Source organism: Perissodus microlepis, chromosome 19 (assembly GCF_051167445.1).
Source record: "Perissodus microlepis isolate ML-2025 ecotype Zambia chromosome 19, ASM5116744v1, whole genome shotgun sequence".
NCBI classification, from domain to species: Eukaryota; Metazoa; Chordata; class Actinopteri; order Cichliformes; family Cichlidae; genus Perissodus; species Perissodus microlepis.
The window spans coordinates 16,346,152-16,366,379 of NC_140479.1; the positions used below are offsets into that span (position 1 = coordinate 16,346,152).

At 39.7% G+C, this 20,228-nt stretch overlaps 1 protein-coding gene across 1 annotated transcript; it reads right to left on the reverse strand.

Annotated features, from left to right (window-relative positions):
• Positions 1-4,504: 4,504 nt before the first annotated feature.
• On the reverse strand, positions 4,505-15,869 carry hhipl2 (HHIP-like 2). Its single transcript, XM_084914068.1, has 9 exons — positions 15,358-15,869; positions 13,948-14,600; positions 10,935-11,078; positions 10,003-10,334; positions 9,725-9,851; positions 9,445-9,590; positions 9,280-9,361; positions 5,995-6,077; positions 4,505-5,447 (listed from the first exon to the last, which is right to left on the reverse strand). The coding sequence occupies exons 1-9, from the start codon at positions 15,715-15,717 to the stop codon at positions 4,885-4,887; spliced, it is 2,490 nt and encodes an 829-aa protein (XP_084770194.1). The 5' UTR covers positions 15,718-15,869; the 3' UTR covers positions 4,505-4,884.
• Positions 15,870-20,228: the final 4,359 nt, after the last annotated feature.

Here is a 20,228-nt window from a genome sequence, read left to right on the forward strand (position 1 = left end):
AAGTGAGGGCTAAAAAAACTTTGAACACCATAGACTTCAAACTGTACACGGGGAAATCAAAGGGCTTTCTTTTGATTTGGTTACATCAATGGTGAACAAAGACTGTCTGCGATGGGGTTGCTTTATCTACTGTCACAGCTTCTACACCCGCCCAACCTTCTTCCAAACACCTGAAAAATCAGGGATTTAGGGCTTGTGGAACATCCAAGCAGGACAGGGTGACCTTTTTCATTCAGGAAAATGCTCTGCATGAAAGATCACCAAGAGACTTGATTTGGTACATCAGGGACCTTTAAGTTGTAAATTCAATTGACATTTAAGAAGTCACCGTCAGTCCTGTGTACAATGAGGACACACTTACACTGGCAGGAAAATGAAGATGGCCATCTTGAGAGGGTCTCCATAACCTTAACCCAGGCATGTGTGACTGAGTACAATAAAAACATAGTAGGCGTGGCCTCGTTTGACCAGATACTAGGAACAAATTCAATCCATTGCAAAGGCCGAAGTTGTAACGTAACGGTTTTCCAGCATCTTCTGGAGAGTGCAGTGCCAGCTTCATCCTTCACAAAGATTTATTAATCCATTATCTACTTGCAGCATACAGTAAAGCAAAACAAGTAGTAGTCCTGAAAAAAGCACATACATACAGCAGATTTTATGACACTTTTACAACAAAAAAAGTTCCAGATGGCCTCCTTAACATTATAGGGTTCTCCTCTATTTCAGACCAGCAGGTGACAAATTTGGGTCTCTTTAACCCCACACGTTGTAGTCCCACGAGTATAAACAGTTTTAGCACTGGATGCTTTACTGGCTGAAGTTTTTGACCCAGTTTTAGTTGCTAATAGTGGCCAGTAGAGAGCAATATGACTTAACTTAACCATGAAGAGTCTGCAGAGTAAAATGATATGCCTGTAATTCCGTAAACCATCAATTAATTTGCAGAAAAACGATACAAACTATTGCATAAAAAACCCACCATAATGCAGGAAATGAAGTGTCTGACGTTCATAATTTTCCGAAGGAGGACCCCTCCACCCCCAGACCCCTGTTTAATGACAAATCCAATCTGATGGTGTAGCTTGATATATATATAAAAATAATAATGAATTAATAAGGATCACTAAGGCTAGTGAGTCATCCTTGGGGATGAACAGGACAAAAATCATGGCATCTATGCAGTAGATATTTTTAGTCTGCACACAAAATCACCCAACAGACTGCTCTCCCTTATGGCTTTTATAAGATTTTTTTTTTTTTTAAATTATTATTAAAGATTTGTGAGACTTATTCAGTGAAGCGAAGATGTCTTCCTGCCTTGTGACTACACGTCCACAGGTTGCAAAAGAAACCTGGGCTTTGGTTATTTACTATTGCAGTTCCACCACTTTAAAATGCACTGATGACATTTTTAGCTGTTTAAATAGATTCAGAAATAACTAAAAGACACTACAGGACGTTAGCACCCATTTCATGGACACAGGCTAAAGAATTAAGAGGCATAACTGTTTTATTTAAATAAATTCATGGTAGGTTATTAAATAAATTTCATCTCATTCGCCTAATACGCTAAATGTTGTTTGTGTTTTTTGCTGTACTAAATTTAGGATCGGGCAGCTCGTTGCATGTAAGCCTCACTGTAAGGAATTCAAGCACATAGACAAAACACGGAAACCTGCAAAAACACGTCTTTAAAAGGGTAAAGAAAGCCATCATTTGTGTGTCACCAAACGTCAAAGGGTGATCCCTCTATTTAAAAACCCTCCAGCTAATAATTACAGAGTTTATACAGGTTGATGCACAATAGGATGAGTCACTTCCAAATGTCTGCATGGCCCCTTCGCCGTCACAAAAGGTCTTTTTTTTTTTTTTTTTTAAGGAACGTGTGTGTGTTTGTGTTTAAGCTAAAAAGCAGATTTGTGTTGCACCACCGAGCTGCTTTAACTTGGAACATAGTTACGTGAGTCTGTAATTTGTAAGGAATCTGTGGTTTTAAGCAACATATAGTAAACATATAGTAGACTTGCCTACACATTTAAACCCGGCATCACTTTAAATTACTTCTTTCCCAAATCAGTGCAATTTAATATGGAACCTTTAATGTGGAGTGCTTAAAGTCACAGTACCCAATTTCAGCTAAGCTTTAGCTTTTGGACAGATGGCCTCACGTTTGACTCTTGAACACTTTGGTACGCAGAGGAGTTTAAAGTCGACTCAGTTAACACAAATTGCCACCTAAGTTTCCACCCAAACTGTGCTGCCATGTTAGAGTGAAGAGGCTTTCTATCGTCAACCCTTCCTAACAAGCCTTACTTGTTCAGTCTTTTCGGTGTTTGTTTTATTTAACAGGACGTGGCTGTATGTAGTTTTTGCTGAATAAATAAGGATGAAAACATCAGACATACCAATCGTTAAGCGCTCCACATGTTCCACATATGTCTGATGGTGGTGTTCATCTCAAATTGTGTGTAGATTATTTAAAGAATAATCTGGCCTGGATCAGATTAGGATGAGGTACAATTATATTCCATGAGCTGTATATGATGACTTCGCATGGTAGGTTTATGTCATATTACAAAATACTGTATGTCTGTTATCAAGCATTGCATTGCTGCAGGATTGTTGTCGTGACAGGGCATGCTCATGTCATATCAGAAGTATAAAGCAGACACTTGTGGATGATGAGCTTACTGTCGATTTGTGAAGCACCGTACAATTTTTCAACCATGCTCGACTCTATGACCCAGTTTTTGTGGTTTGTCTTTGTGAAATATTGTCCTGTTCCACGAGAACTTGATTTGTAGATCGTGATGAGCAAGTGTGAGCTGAAACAGACAAAATCACTGCAATTACATTGCTATTAGGGGCTTTTAAACAGATGACTAGGGTAAGATTATATTGAGCTATAGCTGGGATAGCGTACGTGCATCTAGGATTTTTGTAATGTTTCATCTTCTTATGTGAAGCTTATTGCAGCCTTTCACCAAAAATCTAAACAATACACCAATTTCAGACACTTTATAGAAATTATAAAATATTTTACGACACAGGCAAGTCCGGAAGCCAAGGAAATGCCGGATTGTGAGACTTTTGTAACCTCAGGCTGCACAACTGCACGTGGAAGTCGGGGCGGCTTTACGTTTACAGCAGACATTATACAAGTTCTGGTCACGGCGGTTTCAGTTAAGATCAGTGGTGCAGAGTTTAATTACAGAGAGCTTCTGAGAGTCAAGGATACTTGTTAATGTTTATTTTTAACACTTCCATGTGTTGTAAAATTAGAGTAATTTCAGAAACTGGGCCTGGGTATAAATAGAAGTTGTGTTTTATGTTTGCTGCCTCTTTAGATTTTAGTCTAAGCTGATATGTTCTAAATACAGGCAAGGGAGAGTTTAACTTGGAACAATGATTTCATGACAGCTAAATATAAAATGTAAAGGAAACAATGTCGTTACATGCATAATTGGGCGACCGTGGCTCAGGGGGTTGGGAAGCGTATCTGTAACCGGAAGGTCGCCGGTTCAATCCCTGGGCTCTCTGTCCTGGTCGTTGTGTCCTTGGGCAAGACACTTTACCCTACCGCCTACTGGTGTTGGCCAGAGGGGCCGATATGGCAGCCTCGCTTCTGTCAGTCTGCCCCAGGGCAGCTGTGGCTACAACTGTAGCTTGCCTCCACCAGTGTGTGAATGCGAGAGTGAATGAATAGTGGCATTGTAAAGCGCTATATAAATCCAATCCATTATTATTATTAATTGCATGCACATCCCTGAGCAGTGATAAACGTGTTGGTAGAAAAGAAAAAATATGCCCACATGGTAAAAAGAAAGAACAACATTGGTCAGTTTTCAGGTTTTAGGTGTCGGGATATAATAAAAAAAATTTCTTAATTGGTAATACCTTTAAGTAATTGTTTTCTGTGTGACTTTATCAGTCTTTCACATTGTTGTGGAGGGATTTTAGCCCTGCCTTATTACAGTGTTCAGTTCCACGAGGATTGTGGACAGCACAGCTCTCTTAAGATCCCACCACAGCATTTCAATCTGGCTGAAGTCTGCGCTTCACCTTGATTCTTTGATTTTTTTTTTTCAGCCTCCCTTTTGTAGATTTGCCATGAATTTTAACATTTAAGATGCTAACAGAGACCTGTACAGTCTGATATGAAGCTCTTCGGTTTTTCTGGAGTTTCTTGGGTTGCTGGGAAGGTTAAATGTTTTCCACTTGTGACTTTAAAGTCTAATTTATGAAGCTGCAGAAGAAAAGAAAGTCCTAGAGGAAGATGTGGAGCACTTAACAGTTGGTATGTCGGATGTGTTTCAACCATGAATCCATTTTTCTTTTGACATATTTTGAACCTGGCATCCTGCTCATTATATGTGTTACTTTCTTCTTCAGTGATGCTTTCAGCAGTTACAACAGCTAAAACGACTGCACTGAAAAGAATGCTGAATATGAAATTTAGTTTATTGAAGTTTATTTTCAGAGATATGCATAACTGGTATTTAAATGAATATAAAAATCTCAAGTACCCACTGCTGTACTTTCTATTGGTAACCAATATGAGAAACACTGCTTTAAAGGAATTGTTCAGCATTTTGGCAGAGGCTGCTGATATCTGGAATTGGAGACTCCAGTGTCAACAATAAAGGTAAAATAATTTTTAGCAATCTTTAGAAGTGCTGGTGAATTGATTCTCTGATAGAGCCAGTCTTCAGGAGCTTGCCTCTGTCGTTAGCCTTTGCACTAAGCTGCTGTCTCTGTGGATACATGGGAGTGGAATAACTCTTCCCATAGCTGAAAATAAGAGTAGAACTATTGCTTTAAGATGTGCCAGTCAACACTATCATTTCATGAAGACAAAATCTGATTAAGCCATAATCAGACTCATGTTTGTTTGCTCTTCACCTTAAGCTGTCTTGTCAGTGTTCTGTTGCTTCTTACGTTGAAGTTTGTCTTAGTTTTGTTCACAAAGGCAGGATACTCTTTTGTAGATTCTTTAATCTTCATCTTTGGTCCACTTTGCTTCTGCGGAGCTTTCCTCTGGTGTATCTTCCTCTTTGTCTGGATTTTGTTATCTTTCAGGCCATTGTGGGCGTTTGAAGTGTTTAAAGTCTCTGTGGCGGTTTGATTTGTCTTTGGTTTTACTTTATCTTTGACGCTGACAGTCGTCTTCTTAGATTTCTGCTTCAAAATATTCTTCTTTGCTTGTGTGCTGGCTTTTTTCTTGTTCAGCATTTTGTCTTTTTTCCATGGTTTCAGCATATTTTTCTTCTTCGTGTCTTTGTCCGATGATTTCGGTTTGACCTTTACAGCGGTGCCCGTCGTTGAGTTGCCTGCTGCAGTCATCGTAGGTTTGATCTGGCTGCTCCTCACCGGTGGTTTGGTGGGGAGTTTGAATTTTCTTGGCGGTGGTCTGGTAGGTTTTTCATTTGTGCCCAGTACAGTCACTGAAATGGCACAGATGTCAATAAGTACCCATTTTCACCATTTTACTCTTCTACAACCACATGTGTTGAGTTTTTTTTTAAATGGTGTGCACATTTGGCTGAGCCTAAGTGTTTGGAATGCTTGTCTCTATTTTAAATATGTTTGATGTAAAACTCGATGCTGCTTTTTATAGTTTTATGTATGAGCCCAGTGTGATTATACAATTTGGCAGCATGTAGACAGTAAATCCAGAGAGGGGGAAAAAAGCAGGTTCTGCTCAAGACATGCATGCATGAGTAAACAGTGAACCCAGGCAATTTGTCGGTCTGCAAGAACAGATTTTGCTTAAATGTGGCTTGTGTAACGCTTACGCTAACCTCTAACATCAGGTTAATTGACTTGATAATATGGTGTGTATATGTTTATATTCAATGCACCTCGAAATATTAGACATTTCAGGTTAAAATAAAAAGTCTTTACTTTCTTAGACGACCTCAGATTTACAACAGGTCTGGTATGCAGATCGAGAAGTGATTGAAATGCAAAGATAAGTTTGAAGTTACTTACATTCCTTTGGCACAAATGGAAACTTTTTTCCCCTCACTTTGACAGGGAGTGGCTTTTGCTTACATTTCCCAGGAGGTGCTCTCCTATAAAAGTAAATGAAGTCCCTTTTTTAATGACAAGATAGTAACTCTGTCTTTGTTGTTTTCTTTAGGACAGCACGGTCGTATTGTTATTTATTTTATTTAAAAAGTTTAGTTATTTTCTGTACAAAAACTTTCCCACAGCATCCTTAAAACCAATGTAAAGTCACAGTAAAAAGAAAGTACGCACTCTTTTGGTTCTAAGGTTTATGTGTCGAGACATAAAAACATCATCTGGTTCTTATCAAGTGAGTACAACCTCATATGAACCTGTGAAATATTACAGTAGATCATTGTTTACTCAATGAAAACTAAGCCAAAATGCAGAAACTAAAAGGAAATAAATAAATTAAGTACACTAAATCATTCAGTAACTAGTGGAATCACTTTTAGCAGCAATAACATCTTCTTTATAATGTTATTTCAGTTAATTGATGTTTGAGGCATGAATTTAAACACAGCTTTATTAAGGTCCTGCCACAGCGTTTCAGTCAGGTTGAGGACTTAAGACTCATTCAGCAGATTTGCTGCTGTGTTTAGGGTCATTCTGCTGTTGCATGACTTAATTTTAGCCAAGTTTTACCTGTTGGGCAGACGGGCTCACATTTGACTCTTGAAAACTTCGAATATACAGGGAGTGCAGAATTATTAGGCAAGTTGTATTTTTGAGGAATAATTTTATTATTGAACAACAACCATGTTCTCAATGAACCCACAAAACTCATTAATATCAAAGCTGAATGTTTTTGGAAGTAGTTTTTAGTTTGTTTTTAGTTTTAGCTATTTTAGGGGGATATCTGTGTGTGCAGGTGACTATTACTGTGCATAATTATTAGGCAACTTAACAAAAAACAAATATATACCCATTTCAATTATTTATTTTTACCTATGAAACAAATATAACATCTCCACATTCACAAATATACATTTCTGACATTCAAAAACAAATCAGCGACCAATATAGCCACCTTTCTTTGCAAGGACACTCAAAAGCCTGCCATCCATGGATTCTGTCAGTGTTTTGATCTGTTCACCATCAACATTGCGTGCAGCAGCAACCACAGCCTCCCAGACACTGTTCAGAGAGGTGTACTGTTTTCCCTCCTTGTAAATCTCACATTTGATGATGGACCACAGGTTCTCAATGGGGTTCAGATCAGGTGAACAAGGAGGCCATGTCATTAGTTTTTCTTCTTTTATACCCTTTCTTGCCAGCCACGCTGTGGAGTACTTGGACGCGTGTGATGGAGCATTGTCCTGCATGAAAATCATGTTTTTCTTGAAGGATGCAGACTTCTTCCTGTACCACTGCTTGAAGAAGGTGTCTTCCAGAAACTGGCAGTAGGACTGGGAGTTGAGCTTGACTCCATCCTCAACCCGAAAAGGCCCCACAAGCTCATCTTTGATGATACCAGCCCAAACCAGTACTCCACCTCCACCTTGCTGGCGTCTGAGTCGGACTGGAGCTCTCTGCCCTTTACCAATCCAGCCACGGCCCATCCATCTGGCCCATCAAGACTCACTCTCATTTCATCAGTCCATAAAACCTTAGAAAAACCAGTCTTGAGATATTTCTTGGCCCAGTCTTGACGTTTCAGCTTGTGTGTCTTGTTCAGTGGTGGTCGTCTTTCAGCCTTTCTTACCTTGGCCATGTCTCTGAGTATTGCACACCTTGTGCTTTTGGGCACTCCAGTGATGTTGCAGCTCTGAAATATGGCCAAACTGGTGGCAAGTGGCATCTTGGCAGCTGCACGCTTGACTTTTCTCAGTTCATGGGCAGTTATTTTGCGCCTTGGTTTTTCCACACGCTTCTTGCGACCCTGTTGACTATTTTGAATGAAACGCTTGATTGTTCGATGATCACGCTTCAGAAGCTTTGCAATTTTGAGACTGCTGCATCCCTCTGCAAGATATCTCACTATTTTTGACTTTTCTGAGCCTGTCAAGTCCCTTTTTGACCCATTTTGCCAAAGGAAAGGACGTTGCCTAATAATTATGCACACCTGATATAGGGTGTTGATGTCATTAGACCACACCCCTTCTCATTACAGAGATGCACATCACCTAATATGCTTAATTGGTAGTAGGCTTTCGAGCCTATACAGCTTGGAGTAAGACAACATGCATGAAGAGGATGATGTGGACAAAATACTCATTTGCCTAATAATTCTGCACTCCCTGTAGAGTTCATGGTCGACTCAATGACCACAAGATGCCCTCCACTACTGTGCATGCGTTTCTCCGAGTGTGGTGCTCCACTCCTGGGAAGACTGTCAGCTGTCTTGAATGTTTTCCATGTGTAAGTAATATTTTGTATTGTTGAATGACGGAGATGGAGTTGAAATTAATTGGAAATGGTCTTATATCTGTGCTCAGATGGATGGGGAGTAACAATTGTTTCTTTAAAATCATTGCTGATGTCTTTGGTACTTGGCATTGTGTTAACACACCTGAATGCTCCAGACCAAATGCCAACACTCACACTTGCTAATAATCAGTTAATCAAGTGCATTTGATTAGATCCTATCTACCCTTTTAATTCTTATGGAAGCAGTGAGGATATACTTAGTATTTACACACACTGCTTCAGCATTTTGGCTTAGTTTATATTAGAAAAATAATGAAACAGTCTAATGTATGATGTGTTGTTGTTTGTCTGAGCTTATATTTACCTAATAAAAGACCTGGTAAGAACTAGATTTTTATGTACTGATGCATAAAAATGTAGAAGTGAAAGAAAGTCTACTTTCTTTTTATTATGACTGTAGGTTTTGAAAACTCTAATAAAGCTTTCCACCCTAAACAATTTCAAGTTGGATTGGATAGGATTTGTGTTAACTCACAAGTAAAATTGAAAAAATTGAAGGCCTTCTCTTTTTAACAACAATTAAAATGCCTTATTATCATGACCTTATTGCTTGATACAGATTCATAATGGCTCACTGGATTTTACTTGAAAGTAAAAAATGTGTGCTTGTAAGGATTGATTCCAGATTGTTGGAAGACACATCCTTTATTCTTCCTTTATGTACAATTCATAATTATTTGGCTCCCAGGATTTTTTTTCTTTTCCATAACTTGAATTAAAGCCTGTTTGAAAAACACGCCTGTCTTTTTGAATAATTGCTCCAAGTAGGTGTTCCCATTTAACACAGAGCACGTCCATAATGTGTAAATGTAATATACACCTGGTCTGACACTATACCTGGATGGGTCCATGAATTTAAACACAGTTCCAAAAGCAGACATGGCACTCGGGTATGACGTAGCCAGGAAGTACAGCTCCCCTGGATGACAAAAACAGCTTGTCAGCAGTGTCACACGGGTCTGATCCTGTGATAAACGCATAAACAGACTGATCAAACCTTACCTGCTTCATCTTCAGCAAATGAGATGATGAACTTGTGGTGTTGATTGATGAGTCCGGGAAAAGAGCAAGTCTGCATATCACCCATACACACACTCCTCTCTTTCCAGTTTCCTGTTGTCCTGTCTTCCTCTAAAGCCATAATTCGACTGAAAGGTTGACAGCGTTATGTCACTTGGAGCAGGCGAATTAAATAAAAAATGTAAAGGTAACTGAGAAGACAGACCAATTGGGGTTTTTTTTTAATTCAGGCTTGAAAATGCTCAGATAAACATAATCTTACCCACTCATGAAGTCTCCGAAAATGTACAAGCCATTCAGATTGGGTGATTCACATCCTCTGTACACATACCCCCCTGTCACAGACTTCCCGACATGATGGCTGTATGCAAATATAGGGAGGATGTCATCTGTTGTGGCAGAGAAAGAAAAACCTAATTTAACTCTGAGAATGAAAACAATCAAAAACGATGGAAATAAAACATGGCAAACGTTTCAAGCAGACAGAAAATAGCTCTTGACTTTATCACTGGGGAAGCTTCACAAGAACAGAAAACATACTCAGGGAGGAGTTTTGGCACAATTTCATGTCGTAGCACTCGAAGCCCTCTTTGGCCCTCCATCCATAGTTTCCTCCTTTGATAATAATGTCAATCTCCTCGTAGCGGTTTTGACCAACATCCCCGCAGAATATCCGACCTCTGCCGTAGCCGCTCACCGGGTCTCCGCGGTCCACGGAACATCGCCACATGTTTCGTACCCCATAAGCAAACACCTCTGGCCGGGCACCTGGGTCCCTGAGGAATGGGTTGTCAGGGGGGATCCTGTATGGCATGCCACTGGGATCACTTCCATCCACATCAATGCGAAGCACTTTTCCCAAAAGAGCACTTCTGGATACCAAGAAAATAAATGAAAAACTCAGGGTAGAGGCCTTAAGTGAAAACATGATTAATATAAGATAAATAACCTAAAGGTGTAGATAATGGATTAATAATTAGGCATTCTTATAGTACCTTGGGGTATAATGAACAAGCTTTGATTGAGTGCCAGGTCATATTTCACAAACAGTTAATAAATGGTAATGTTTTAAATGGCTGAATAGTTTTAAGTAATATAAGAACATTGATACTGCTGCATAATCCACCCGACTCCTACAACGATTCCTCTGGATGGTGGGCCCTCTCTCCCCACTTTCCTGTATGTTTACTCTGTTTGTATCCAATAAAGGCTAAAAATGCCTAAAAAAAAGCCAAAATAATCAAATATTTGTATAAACTCTTTATAACTCAGAAACGTATGTATAGATGAAGGGTAGGTGTAGCTGAAGGCTATGGAGACACAGTTAGCTGAAAGTTTGGCTAAATAGATTAATAAAAATAACAGCTAACAACAGCAATACCAGGCTTAACGTAATGGCTTTATGGTTAAATCATTGTTCACATATTTGACTAGGTTATTATTTTCACTTGAGGAAACCTGAAGGACCTTACTTGTTTTGTGCGTTGCCATACTTCCCAAATGGATCCCCAGCTTTTCCACCGTCTCCAGTGAAGATATACAAATAGCCGTCAACACCAAAAAGCAGCTGGCCTCCGTTGTGGTTTGCGGCTGGCTCCTCGATCTCTAAAATGAACCTGAATGTAAAATGCATTCAGTTTAGAACAATTAGATAAATAAAGTATACTTTAAAAATACTTTAAACTTTTTTATCAGGTTGTCAAGTTTCTGAAGTGTGGCCCAAGGTTAGCTTTAATCCAACATTCAACTCTTCAGCTGCTTTGGTGTCTGTCATTCATGCCCTATACAGTAAAATTCATTCTATTGAAAAAGTGATGACAGAGCAGGCTTAAGGCACTATTACCTCAAAGATTCTCACCTATGTGTAATGTTCTCTGGCAGCCTGTTTCTTTGTTAAAGCAGTGACTGAAGCAATTTATTCAAAACAATCCTTAAACTGAAACAAGCTGGTTTACAGCTGGTTCTCCAACATGTGGTCAACCTCCTTAAATAGTACTTTTCAGCTCGCTCATGTAGGCAAATAAGGTAAATTTACTGTCTGCTCCACGCATCTGCCTAAGGACCCGAGCAGATCAAACACAGCACCTGTACTGTGGAATGCTGATTCTGTGATTTCTCTCACAAGTGATCTAAAGACGTATCTCTTTAGATCACCATTTTGGTAAAACGTTTGCACGAAACCTTTATGCATTGTGCGTTGTTGTTTTCTTTTAACTCAAATGTTGTTTCTTTTGTCTGTTTTAATTGTTTATCTTTCTTCTACATGCCTGCATTGTTCTTATTATTTTAATTTCTGTATTTTTTTTTCCTTCTCTTTTGTTCACACAGTTATTAGTTTTACTACCTTTCACTTTCTCTCCTTCGTGATTTTTATGCCCCGCCCCCAGTACCATCAACCGTATATGACCTCTTGAACCTTTTAACCTCCTAGGACCTGTCTGTGAAGGTTCTCAGTCATCCAGGTCATCGTAGTCAAAGGAGCTTGCAAAGAAAAGCGTCTGGACTTCTTTAAGTTTACTTGAAGACGTTTCACCTCTCATCCGAGAAGCTTCTTCGGTTCTAAGGTCAAATGGTGGAGAGTCCCAGATATAAACCTAGTGGGAGTATCCCCCCACAGAAGGACAAAAGGACCCCCTGATGATCCTCTAATCGCCTGAGCCAAGGTGTGAAACTGGGTGTGGGTCCCAATCAGCCAGAGTTTCGGGTGTGTTCATTGTGAAACCTGGCCCCACCTTATCATGCGAATTCCTGAGGTCAGATGGCCCAGGATGTGAGTGGGCGTTAAGGCGTCTGGGAAGGGATCTCAAAACTGGATTATAGATGGCAGAGAGTTGGTGTCGTAAACCCCCGCCTCTGTTCAAAGATGGTCGCTCACAGTGGACATAGATGGCTTCTTTCACTCCTCTTTCAAACCATCTGTCCTCTCTGTCCAAAATGTGAACATTGGCATCCTCGAAAGAGTGTCCTTTATCCTTAAGATGCAGATGGACTGCTGAGTCTTGTCCTGTGGAGGTGGCTCTTCTGTGTTGTGCCATGCGCTTGTGAAGTGGCTAGAAGTGGCATCTTAAGGATAAAGGACACTCTTTCGAGGATGCCAATGTTCACATTTTGGACAGAGAGGACAGATGGTTTGAAAGAGGAGTGAAAGAAGCCATCTATGTCCACTGTGAGCGACCATCTTTGAACAGAGGCGGGGGTTTACGACACCAACTCTCTGCCATCTATAATCCAGTTTTGAGATCCCTTCCCAGACGCCTTAACGCCCACTCACATCCTGGGCCATCTGACCTCAGGAATTCGCATGATAAGGTGGGGCCAGGTTTCACAATGAACACACCCGAAACTCTGGCTGATTGGGACCCACACCCAGTTTCACACCTTGGCTCAGGCGATTAGAGGATCATCAGGGGGTCCTTTTGTCCTTCTGTGGGGGGATACTCCCACTAGGTTTATATCTGGGACTCTCCACCATCTGACCTTAGAACCGAAGAAGCTTCTCGGATGAGAGGTGAAACGTCTTCAAGTAAACTTAAAGAAGTCCAGACGCTTTTCTTTGCAAGCTCCTTTGCCTCCTAGGACCTGGCGTCCACATATGTGGACATCACATTTTGGGTTATTTAGACTAAAATACTCAATTTTGCTCTACAAGGGCCTGATATCCACTTACGAGGACATTATACCGCTACTCTTCTATCAAAATTTTAAACGAATATCCTCATATGTGGTCTCATTTTTCTTAGAAACAAAAATCAGGTAAAAAAAAAAAATTCTTGTAATTCTTTGTTTTTACATTCATCAGGTCCCAATATGCCCAAATATCAAAAAGAAATTAAAAATGCATGCCATGGAAGAGTTCAGGTCTTAGGAGGTTAATGGCCTTTCACTTTCCCCTGCTCTTCTCTGGATTGTTTGCTGTGTTGTTTTTTCCGTCTCCTGTTTTCTGGATTAAAGATTAGATTTTGACCTCGCGTGTGCCTCTGTGTGTGCTGCATTTGGATATTGTTCCTGCTGCCTCCTCGTTTTACAGTTAGTGTCTGGCTTATGCTTGCTTGCACAAAGAAAGAAAACCTGCTGGAGAGTTGTCATTTCTCTGAGTGTTCCTAAATGTAACACAAGTGTTGAAGTTTTTTGTGGGTCTATAACATACTATAGGGGGTTTGGGGATATAATAATTAAATATATCTCTTGTAAAATTTTAGGATTATGAGCAATAAATGTTTAGAAGGCTTAAAACAAAGTGAAGGACTACTCCTTTTTGTGTTTCACTGAGATATTTTCATAGTTTCACGCTGCAAAGTTCAGGGTAGGTTGTGAATTTTAATGGTCCTCACAATCCCAGAAAATCGTAAATTGATATGTAGTGTTTAGCCCTGAACATGTTTATGCAAGGGTTGGTGCAATTACAGCCCCTCCCCTGAATGATGATAAAGCCTATGTAGTTTGTGCAGACCCACATCATGAAAGAAAGACCTTCCCTCTGCATACCTCTCTGAGTAGGGATCAGCCACGTTCATGTCATAGGCAGACACCTTCATCTCGCTGATCCTGATTTTTTCCAGCTCACTGCTGACCTGGATGGAATAGTAAATAAAGAAGCGTCCATTATCCCGGTACTTTGGGTGGAAAGCCATTCCTAGGAATCCTCTCTCATCCCCCAGCCATGGAGTGGTCAACACCTCCCCGCTCATATCCAGGAAAGGCTGCTCCAGCCGGCTGCCGTCGCGTAGGTAAACCCAAACAAAGCCCATCTGTTCTGCAATAAACATTCGGTGTGTGTCATCTCCACTGTGCAGCATCAGCACTGGGTTCCTGAGATTGTTGGCCACTTCAGTCAGGCACAACTGGAGACAACCTCTTGGGTCCTCTACCACCTGTCCCAGGTTACTATTGAGGTCAGAGCTTTTCAAAACATTGGGGTAGCAGTAGTCTTGGTCAGGCAGGTCTACCATGCTGCAGAACGTGGTTACGTCGCGCTCTGCGGCGTACAGCAGCAGCTGGTTGACTGTTAAATATTTAAGCGCGTGGCGACATTTGGAATGAAACTCAGAGCAGTAGTCAAAGCAAAGACCAGGCATTTCTCTCACAGGTGTGTAGGGGTCCTCAGCATCGTAGAGGTGGGCAGCATATGGCGAGCATTCCTGGATGGGGCAAACACAGTGGTTTACCATTAAGACATTTCAGGGCAGTGTCGTGCACAGAGGAGATGATTTATTTGACTAAGAGAGCCATTAAGTCACAACATCAAGAATACATGTGTCCCATTAGCACAAAGACTTGTTTTGTTTTTCAAATAAGAGCACTTTGAATGTCTGGAAGTTTGTCCTCTGCAAATTTGCCTGTGTAAATGAAATATGGAAACATGTCATAGTGATTTCAATATCAGATGTTTTTTATTTCAGATGTGGAAACCATAATCTGATGTTATTGATAATTGTTACAAATATAAGCACTCTGGATTAAAACCTCAATGACAGTTAGATAATATTTGTTTTTGCGAAATACTAGTTTATCAGTCACAAGTAGTTACATTTAATATCTGATGGGAGTATCCAGTTTTAGTTTTCTTTAAACTTGAGCAAATTTTCACAGTTTCTATTCAACCATTTATAACAATTATAAAGTTAAGTGATGCCTTAACTTTTGTGGGATTTATTTTATTATTGTAACCCTAAATTGATTTTAACTTGAGTTTAATTAGAATAAACTACAATGAATCAAAAGTTCAAGTTGTGTATGTTTAAGTTTTTTCAAGGATTTTTTTGTTTGTTTGTTTTTTTGAAATGGAGAACATACAACCAAAACTGCAGCAGACGTGAAAAGACTGCAGTGCACCTAAAGTAAAGATGACGATCATGGCATTAATAGTAATCCTCAAACTCAAGAGAATATATTTACCTGGCACATAATTTCCTTCAGCATGTCGGTACAGAGCTCATGACCAGCCGCTTCCAGCTGTTCAATGATGTCCCAGTACCTCTCCGCGATCATGTTGTCAGTTCCCTGGTCGCAGCATCCAAACTGCTCATACTGATTGCAAAACTCCAGGTGCCATGGAGGTTTAAAAGGTGGCTTGAAGTCCAGGCATTGAGGATGAGCTGATGCTGGCTTGACCGAGGCTAACAGCATCACTGGCACAATCAGGATAACCGCAGGAAGGCTTGGCATCTTTTTAGATGGCCGTAGTTGTGCCACCGTGCGTAAAACCGCGCAGCCGGCTCGGCTTGGATGGAGCGCAGCATCCCTCTTCCTTGTCATGTTTGCCTTCTGGCCCCGAAAGAATTCAGTGACTATTCGTTCATATAGGCCATGAGCCAGAGTTTAAGTATGCGAGCGTGCGTTTGAATGCATTTTACGCGTGCGCAAAAGCATGCAGATGGAGGGGGCTCGTTTGCCCTCCTTGTGTCGCCACCTACTCCATCCAGGTAAAAAGTCACTGTGTCACCAGCTCTGCCTCTCATTGGACTAATTAGTACCAATTAAAACGAAACATATTTGTAAAGACTTTACATTGGCATTTCAATCCCTCGAGTTATTTTCTGCACAGCAGCGATAATGGTAGCAGTAATTATTTATAAGAGGGCACGCTCTGTAGTATGCACGCCCGCACACGCGCGGCACGCATACATCCAAAACACATTGTGGAGGCATGCAAACATAAACCCAACCACGACACAAACTATAATTATGTCTCACTTCCAAGTTATAGCGCCTCGGGGTGGTGCGCTGTTTGTGCAAGGCCTGCTTATTCATGCTTTTCATCCACTGTCCCAGCAAGTCACTTTTAAATTTGAATATAAGGTCAGAGGTGTCTATCAGCAATTTAGCACCGTGCCAAAGAAAACCAGCAATTCAACGAGACTTTGGCTATTAATCGTTCGAATACTTTATGTCTTACGCCTTGTAAGACATAAAGTATGGACAATAAAATCAGGACTTCCTTAGGTAAACTGGAGATGTGGTGTTATACCTAACAAAGAGGGCATCATTACAAACTTGAGGTTATGGATATAACCATGATTCTCTGATAAACATGAGCGTCTCGGTATGGGAAGGACCTATTGTCTAAGCAAAATCACGGAGACATACTGTCGATTTTTCTGTGGCTTTCAAACTCTAAAACAGGCTATGCCAAATACTGCCCCCTCCACTGCTGTGTTTGCTATTTCTGCAACAGTACCATGCCAGCAGTGTCAAACATAAGGTCTAAGGGCCAAAATCCCCCACCAAAGAGTCAAATTTATACTTGACAATGATTAAAAAATGAACAATTAAATAAGAAAAGATCACGGGGTTTTTTTCATGATCTACTATAGAGAAGTTTGATTTTTACAGTGGATTCATTGTCAGAATCATGCAAAAAAAAAAAAAAAAAAAGGAAGACATTTTTCTGTCATTTAATAAAAATGTTCCATTTTATAATTACAAGACAGTCTGTGCAATGAGCTAATAGACATTTTTCTGTAAATTTAAGCCCAAAGCGGAATTCCTTTATCGTGTAGGAAAACTGATGTGTGTAAGTGTATTGTTGAAAACTGAATTTCTTTTTCTTAGATTATATTTATATAATTATCTCAGGGATTAAATTTGTAGTTAAATGTCTTAACACTGACAGAAAAGAGAGTTTCACTGGTCTGGCCCATTTAAAATCAAACTGGGCTGCACTTGGCCCACAATAGAAAATGAGTTTATATCTGATATTTGCAATTAAGTATCAAAAGGATTGCTGTGTTGTGAGAGTTATACATCGGGGCAACTAAACAACTTCTGGCTAAGTGCTGTGATTAGAGCCATACTGCTACTCTTTGATCAGTGGTCATGACAGTTTGAATATTAACAACCATGAAACTGAGTTTGTGGCTTATTGTTGGTGATAGTTTCAGTCATTATGCAACAGTACTGTTTATGAGGTTAGGGAAACCTGCAGTCAGCTGAGACTGAAGAACCCTGATAGTAAGATGACATTGAATTGATGTTGATTTTCCTGAGAAACATCTTGAAACAGTTGGATCTTTTACACAGTCACTTTCAAGACTCCAACGTGTTTCTGAGAAAACACCCCAAAAAAAACACATTTACGCTGGCTCTCCTCTCAAGGGTGCCCAGCCAGACTCCCCAAATGACATTTTGTCCGTCCGAAGGGCATTAGCTGAAAGTACGCAGAATCTAGAGAACATGATTATACAAATCCAAGCAGAGAAAATTCAACTTGAAGAGAAGTGCAGACACACGGAGGCACACATTGTGCCTTTCTTCCAATAAACACTTGGAAGAAAGGCACAATGAATTTCTCACGAACCAACAACAAGAGCAAGAAATTAAAAATATGCATTATAACCCCAACATGGATATTATAAAGGAGGGCTGAGAAATAATGTTTAATCAAGCACAGCAGCAGATTGTAAACCTGATGACAACAAACAAGCACAACAAATACAAGCTATTAATCAGGAGCTACATGGGAATCTCCAAGACACAGAGAAAAAGAATCAGGAGCTGCAAGTAAAATTTGATGAGGCCCTGGAAAAAAAGAGTTTCTTCAAGAGAAGAAACAAGAGGACATAAAGGAGAAAGAAATGGAATGTAAACTCCAATACATGGAGGAAAAACATTATGTGTTGCAAATACTGCTTGATGAAGCACTGCACAAAAATGCAGGAATGCTTCAAGAGAAAGAGCAACAGGAAGAAATACAGAAAAAAAACACAACTTATTCTCCAAGACTTTGAAAGGAAAAATCTACAACTGCACGCATGTTATAATGAAATGCATGCGAAAACCATTGAACTAGAAGGAGAAAAGGAAAAAATGAAAAAAAATAATGCTCAGACATGCAATATAGGTTCAATGAAATGCTGAGAAAAAACAGAACCTAACAACAACTTGAGGTGCAAAAACAATGAAATGCAGGTGCAAGGGAAGAACTGAAGAAAACACATAAAGACCTGTAGTGTACGCTTCAAGAAATCCAGAGCAGAAATGAGGAGTTAGAAGACATGTACAACAAAGTACAACAGGGGAATATAAAGATGCTACAGGCAAAGCGAATACAGGAGGCAAAATCTAAAAAACTGAAAGAAAAGCTTAATGAAAAACAAGCAAAATTAGAAGAACTAGAGAAAAAATGCAAGACATTTGAGGAGCAAAATGCAGGAACAATCGATGAACTGAAAATCCATCCTACAGAAGAAAGAGCTCCAGGAACAGTGCCTAAAAAATAAGAAAAAACACTTCTGCTCTTTCAGGAGGAGGGACCCTACTGCTTCCTCACTTAATCATGAGGAGGCATAGGCTTGTCTTCCTCCACCTCTTTTCTATCTCATCACCCCTCTCCCTTTCTCTCCGACCACCTCTTCATCACTGTCCACGTTTTCTTTCTCCAATATATTCTTCATCCTTTTTCTTTTCTTTTTTCACCCTCACACCCAAACCTTCTGCCACAGGTTTCTTCCTGCTTAAAGGGAATTTTTCCTCCTTGCTCAGAAGGGATTGTTGGGGTTTTCTCTCCTCTGTCTCTTTCCTCCTTTCTAATCCTTTCTTTTCACCACTTTTTCGGCCTTCTACCCTTGCTTTACCCTCTTCTTTGCAATTCTTTCCCCACTTCTTCCTTTCCTCTATCATCTCCCAACCCTCTGTTCACTTTTGAGAACACATGGTAGGGAGATGGGTGGAGGGGGCAATAAACACAATCAACCATACTTTTACATGTGTCAAATCGGTGTCTTCGTTCAAGAATAATTCATTTTAAGAATTAAAATGAAGAAAGGTTTGATAGCTGCATGTGTTGGTTTGGCAGCACATTTATGTTTTACATTTCTAGCAGTATCTGTCACAATCTCCTGGTTTGACTCACGCAATAAAGAAAGGGATAGACGAAAAACACAGAGTTATGTTTGTCTTACAGGTCAGAATATCAGCAGATGTTTAATATAAGAGAAACACATGTATAATATTCATTATTTAGACTGATGAAGGGCAAAAATTTTATACATATTTGGATTTAAAAAATTAAAAAATAAATAGATGAAGGAAAAATTTAACATATTCTTTAAAAACAACAACAAAAAAAAAACGTTAACATATTGTAGCACTGTAGATATTTACAGATAGCTATGACCAGAATCTAGATTTACAAGAGCAGTTTATACTGGAAACCTGAAGTAACAAACAACAGACCATCGTAAATTTTGAACTGCTGGCTGTTTTATGGAAAATGGAATACACAGAAGTGTACGTACAGTTTCGGCACTTAAGTTGTTGGATATAAATCCCAGAAGGAATTAAATAAAAGAAGAAAACAACAACAAAAAAACCCCAAAAAAACAAAAATAAATCTCTCTCACGTCCCACTTTAGGTTTGGTTTTAAATCCTGATTTGTGTCCAATACCAGTTAAGCCTGATTAGTTCCTTTCAGGTTAATCTAAGTTTCTTTTAGTTGTTGTTCTAACTCTCTGATCAATATGAGTCAACGTAGTTCTAATGAGTCAATTTAATTCAACCTTATTTAGTTCAACCAACCCATTCGCTCACTGTGCGTACAAAGTGGCTGTTTATGAATACTCAGTAAAACTTCAATGAGTTACCAATGCAATTCCAACAGAATGAATGGAATTAGGATGCTGAACATGAAATCAAATGTCCACAGATTTACAAGAAAATCGTTTGAAATCACAATTCAGAAAACCACAATAGCTCTAATCAGGCTTAAGTCCTCAGAACGCTGCAGCAACAGAAATTATTATCAAGGGGTGCTGTGTGGTAGGTGGAG